General features: G+C 51.1%; 1 protein-coding gene across 1 annotated transcript in view; it reads right to left on the bottom strand.

Annotated features, from left to right (window-relative positions):
* Window positions 1-1,316: 1,316 nt before the first annotated feature.
* Window positions 1,317-6,000, bottom strand: part of LOC133220795 (E3 ubiquitin-protein ligase TRIM9) — a gene marked incomplete at its 3' end in the record, with an annotated part of 32,749 nt that continues 28,065 nt past the window's right edge. Inside the window, exons 2-3 of the mRNA XM_061369149.1 lie at window positions 1,894-1,989; window positions 1,317-1,439 (exon numbers count right to left, since the gene is read on the bottom strand). Of these exons, the coding sequence (XP_061225133.1) occupies window positions 1,317-1,439; window positions 1,894-1,989 (219 nt within the window). The remainder of the gene's footprint in view (window positions 1,440-1,893; window positions 1,990-6,000) is intronic.

Here is a 6,000-nt window from a genome sequence, read left to right as displayed (position 1 = left end):
GGGTTGGGATGTACATATAAGTGTGCTGGTAAGAGCAAGCAATGGGACGCAGGTCCCTTCTTCTGACCAAAAAGTGAAAGGCCTCAATGGGTTGTGCTGAGCAGGGAAATTCTTTGTGCTGCTTGGCTTTGTGAGAGTTCAATTAACTCTGCCCTGAAGGGGAAGAGGGAAAAAGAGCCCACCAGGCGGTGGGGGCCTTCTCTGCACCTAGAAGACAGGCTGGTGGCACGGCATGTCTATTTGGGGTTGTGCTTTATTGAGCACTAATGCTGGGCTTGGTCCCACAAAGCTGGAAACACAAGTATCCTGATGGAAACATTCACAAGCCCTTGTATCGTGGTGCCCACCATCTGCAGGCAGGCTGGAGACTGGTGGCCTCCTCCCTCATTTTAGGCAGGTCCAGGAACCCCTCCGGAGGGATGGTGGCCAAAAGCAAGGCCAAGGGGATGCAAGTGGAGCCAGAGAGAAGACACAGATGTTTCTAGCCAGAACAGTGAAATGCCACTGGAAATGCCCACCCTAAAGCACAAAGTGATGTCAGTGTGAAATGCTTCAGCTGGCCCATATCAGTGATGGCCAGGGTGCAAGTACCTTGTCCCACAGACATGGGGCACTGCTACTACACCCACTCCACCACTCCCAGGTGAGATCTGTTCCTTTGCTTCCATTCTCATCCCTAGATGATCTGAAAAGAAGCAGTGTCATGACTGCAGGAATGCCACAGGTCAAGAGCCTGTTCTCACATCGAGCTGACCTCAGTGCTCACGTTGAGAGCTGCATTTCAGCTTCCCCAGCGCCATCAATTCACTTCTCAGTGCAAACACCACCCTGAGGCCATGAGGTGCTCACCATATACAGAAAACAGAGCAATTCCTGCTCCTGCCTGATGATGGAAGTGCCATCTCATGCCACCAAGTGACACATAAATTCAGCTGAAGCCAACAGAAGTTACAAGCACCTCAGCATCTTGCAGGAACATGCTAGTAGCTCAGAAGCTACACAGGACATGAACAAGGTCATTTTCCAGCCTGTGGATGCTGTACATATGACTGCTGACATAAGGAGTAGTAATTGGCCCAGCAGTAGTGTAATTCAGCGAGAACCATGACCTGAAGGAAGCCTGTCATGCTTTACAGCAGGCTGGGCATCTGCAGCAGAACAAAGTTCAGCTAATGTGGAAAACAAGAAGAGAGGCTTTCCACAGACCTCCTCTCTCCTCCTATGGTGCTTCACACCAACAAACAACACCAGTCCTCATCCCCATCTGGTGCCAACCTTGCAGAAAGCACCATTCAAGCTGGTGGGTAAGGGCTCACCTTCAACTTGTGCTCGTGCTCCTTGTTGACCCGGGACAGCAACTGGGCTTTCCTTCTGTTGAGGGCATCAATGAGGGCGTCACACTGGGCCACCAGGCAGGCCTCGAACTCCACACTGTTCTCCTGTGGGTCAGAGCAGAGCATCACAAGCCCGGACACATCTCCATTTCAGTTGGGAAACCTGATTTTTTTACTATGATACCACATGAGCCATTTCTACATGTGCTGCTGCACCACTGCAACTCATAAATCCATAGCATTAGCGTGTGGGATGCTTACACCCTTGGCTCACAGCAAATGTGGTGGGAGCGGGTGGGGAACAGCTTTGGTCTGTCCTGCCACATCCTTGGATCTACCCATGGCAGAGACTGGGGTCTCTGCTGCTCCCTCCATGACACAGGCAGCTTTGGGAGGAGCATTTTTTGGGAGGGTGCAGGGGAGTAACATGAAAAGTCAGGGGTGAGCCCCTTTGGGACAGCACCCACCAAACAAAGGTGGGGAGATGGGACAGGGCTGCAGAGAGCAACTCATCCTGGTGGGAAGGGGCTGACTGTTTCCCAGCCAGAAGATACAGTACCTGGATTTGCTGCACCATGTTGCGGAGCTGGACCAGGAACTCTTTTGCTTCCTTGGCTCTGTCTGACAACCCATTCAGGGCTTGGGAAAGCTGGCTCTGCAGGGAGAAGAAAGAGCAAGGTTATTGCCATGTCCTGGACTCATCCTCATGCTGGAGGAACTGATATGTGTATGATTTGGGCTGGGGATAGACTAAAGTTCAGCACTGCCTTCCTGGAGTGTGCAGCCTTCAGCAACCCACCAAGGTATTCTTCTGCCCTTGCTGCCCTGCATGTAAGGAGAGGAAAAGGAGGGTTAGCCATCATCATGGATGCCCTGTGTTTGGGAAGCAGATAATGAGTATCCACATGGATCAGGGACAACCCACATCCATCCAGGGTCTCGAAGTGAGCCAGTCACTACCTACTATGTATCTGTGCTCTCCAGGGAGCCAGACACCAACACCCCTGTAGGATCTGACCCATGTTTGCTGCAGGTGATCAGCAGAAGGGCTCAGGTCAGGCTACCCCAAATCAGACCAAAAATCTCCCTGAAAGGTAAAGCTGGTTCCTCCATCGCCATGCAGAATACTGCTCCCTCCTCCTCTGGTGCTAGGGATAGGAGCACACACTCACAGCCTGCTCTTGCCTGTGCTGAGCTGAGCAGGAATCTTGCCCTTTTGCTGTGATTTCAGTAAGAGTTGATCACCCATGACAATTTACCTTTCAGAGGGATTTTGCCTCTTTTGTGGGCTGCAAACTGCCTGCAAACACCACACAGGTTTTGAGGTGTGATCTTTCTTTGTGGCAGACAAAGAAGGGAGCCCAAATCTCCAAAAACCTAATGTGTCATCTGTCCTGTGATCAGGATGTTGGCATCAGGCTGGCGCCTGCCTTGTGCCTTGCTCCCCTGGATGCCAGCATGGAGAGAGGGAGAAGGTGAAATGGGAGAGGAGAGTAAAGGGAGTGATGGTGGAGAAGGGATGCAAGGTCACCAGTGTGCGGTGCCTGCTGAGATGGTGCTGGGCTGAAATTGAGAAAAAGAGGCATTGCTATCAGAGAGACGAGGTAGCAAACGAATGGCAACCATTTAATGGCCCAGAAAATGACCTTACTGCCGCCTCCCCAGGAGATGTTAATATAACCCTAGTGATTTCTGAAATTCCTTTGTAATTTATAGTGCCCAAGTCATTAGGATGCGGAGCTAATCAGCAAATGCATCTCTAATAAAAATGGGATTACTAAATCAGCTCAGTAGGTCTCCCTGTCTTTCCTCCTTCCCCTCCCTAAGCCAAAGCTGCAGGAAAGCTGAGGCCAGAGCCCAAACTGCTCCCCCAGTGGCAGCCTCACGCACCCCAGGGACCACCCAGCCCTGCCTCATCCTCTCCACTGCGCCCATGTGAAAGCCTCCCTCGCCCTGCCCCATGCTTGCCCTCTGCAGCCATGCATGGCTCCAGCCCTCCCAGATTTAGGAAGACATGTTAAACCCAGCAAGGTGGTTTGCTGAGAACTGCAGGGTCCTGGCCTTCAGCAACACAGGCAACTGAGAGAAGATCAGCAGGAGTTTGTTATGTTTACAAGCTCCTCATTAAACCTGCAGCATGCTGGGGTTTTTTCCTTTAATAAAGTCTTCAGAAGGCTTTTTCTTTTCCTATCAATATACATCCCAGAAAGGGGATTATATATCAAAATAACTCTTTGAGTCTTTCCTAATGGGAAAGCATTTAAAATGTGCTCTTGAAATTTAGTAAGAGCTCTGTGATGCCAGTGCGCACTGTCCACACGTAGCTCCTTCACCCTGAACACTCCCAACCTCGCAGCACAATGTCTTCAATGGCACAACAAGCTTTGAGCCTGTCCACAAAATGAAAAGGATGGTCCATCACCTTCAGTGCATCTCTCCCTGTGGTCTTACAGAGCATCCCACTCCCCAGCTCAGCCCTTCCCTCTGCTCAAGGTGTTCTCAATGCCACCAGTGCCTGCAGGTGGGGGGCATGAACTACTCAGGAAACTGTATTTTCACCACAATTGTAAGGTTGGGGAGGTGCACAGTGGACACCCTGACCCGTGCCTTATCCCCAGCATGGAGAATGGGATGCCCAGCTCACAGTGATGTGCTAGCATCGCTTGAGCAAACCTGGTGTTCCCATACATACGGTTCTCACTGGACATAGGAGCTCTAAGGTTTGCTTTTTTCATCAGCATGAGCTTTGTGCTGATCTCCAGGAAGGGTCCCCACCATGACAAGACTCTCCCAGAGTTCAGACATGTTCCTGGACACATCCCCTTTGAAACAAACATTTGCCCAGCTCTCCTCCTGTATCCCTGCTGCTTATGGCAAGAGTCAACCCGCTGGGGACTCTGAGCTGCAAGCCATCACAGTCAGCCCGTTAAACAAGGTTAATTAATGCTATACAACAGTGGAGCGCGCATGGGAATGTGTGCAGGGACTCATGGGCATGCCTGAATGTATTCATTAAGGGCAGTGCTGCAGGCGCAGTGACAATGTGATTCATAGCCATATGTCACAGAAAAACAAAGCCCTTCTGGTTTCTGTTATTATGTTAATAAGTCAGAGGCTGCAGAGAGAAATTAAATGACTGATTGGGTTTGTAAATTCTACAGGTACCTCCAATGACCCTTGAAGCAAACCCAAGCTTTAATGCAGTCTGTCACCTCGGAGAAGGATTTCATCACCAGACACAGAAGGCAGAATCACAGGTTCTGCGGGATCTATATAGAAGGAGCAGGAGACGGACACTCAGGAGGAGTCCTCCATCTGGGAGCAGGGGGTCAGAAGGACCTCAGACCTTGTCTTCTGGAGGTGCTCTACCAGCTATCAGGAAGCAAGATGCTGTTAATGTTTCTGACACACACTGGAGGGATTTCCCCTCCCTGTGAAAAGCTGGAACGTTGTGCTTTGCATCTCCATGTGGGAACAAAATCATTGGTGCTTCTTGGGGCCAGAAACCCAGTTCTGGGGACCACTGTCCCCTCAGTGCAGGGTGGATGGTGGATGGAGACCTGTTGTCCTCCAGTGTGCAGCGCGCCAGCCAGCCTGCATGTGCTGGACTGGAGCAGAATCCCACACCAAGCTATCACAGGCAGAGGAATTAATGAGTGTGAAATGAAGAAAAATCTCATTTAGTGGCTCTTAAAATCAAGTGAATTTGTTCTTTGCGGAAAGCTGGCCTCTTTTTCAATGCTCTTGTTTCAAGGCAGTATGAAGAGACCTCTGTAACTCACATTAACATTAATGGGAGCTAAGCATTTAAATCTGTCCCCAGAGCACTTAGAAGAGAATCCATCCCTTCTTTGTGCTCACTAATAGCTCTGTAACCCTCCTTCCCAGGCAGGCTGACAAAGGGATTTCTGTCACTCTCTGATTCTCCCTTGTCCCAGGGCACGGATGAGCACAGTTGGGCAGAAGGCTGATGGCTCAGAAGGGCTGAGCGGGCTCCAAGAAACAGAGAAAAGCACCATTTTAAACACAGCATCATTTCTCAGACAGAGCTGATCTGCTTCTCCTGCTGTGTAACACAGCTGCCAGCAGTGGAGCTCCTCCAGGTTTACCTTGAGGTGAGGAGGGAGATGGGCTTGTTATTTTAGGAGGCACTGGGTCCTGCTTGGCATTGGAGTCATGAAGCCAGCTCTGTGTGACAGCTCCATCTGGCATACCAAGAAAAGCCCAAAGTTAGCCAGTGCTGGCCACCAACAACAGCAAGGAGCAGTTGCTCCCATTTCAAACCTCCACTTGCTTTCAGGCTCTGACACTGGACAAGATGGAGTAGTCAGGAGAGACACCATTCTCCTGCTCTGCTCAGCAGAGGAGGGCTCCTCTGCAAGCCAAAACCCAATTGGAGCCCAGGTCACCTGGCCAGCTAGAATCCCTGCTCTGAGCTCTGTACCCAGCCAGCAAGGGCTGCACCCACATGGAATCCTAGAATGGTTTGGGCTGGAAAGGCCCTTAAAGATCACCCAGTTCCAACCCCCTCCCACAGGCAGGGACACCTTCCAGTAGACCAGGTTGCTCCAAGCCCTGTCCAACCTGGCCTTGAACACTGCCAGGGATGGGGCAGCCACAGCTTCTCCGGGCAACCTGTGCCAGTGCCCAGGGGGGTTGGAACTGG

Source organism: Neopsephotus bourkii, unplaced genomic scaffold (genome assembly GCF_033783945.1).
Source record: "Neopsephotus bourkii isolate Nb327-2 ecotype Australia unplaced genomic scaffold, CSIRO-AGI_Nbou_v1 NB_1477, whole genome shotgun sequence".
In the NCBI taxonomy this organism is placed as follows: domain Eukaryota; kingdom Metazoa; phylum Chordata; class Aves; order Psittaciformes; family Psittacidae; genus Neopsephotus; species Neopsephotus bourkii.
Note: the sequence above shows the minus strand (reverse complement) of the source record. Positions and strands in the feature narration are given on the sequence as shown.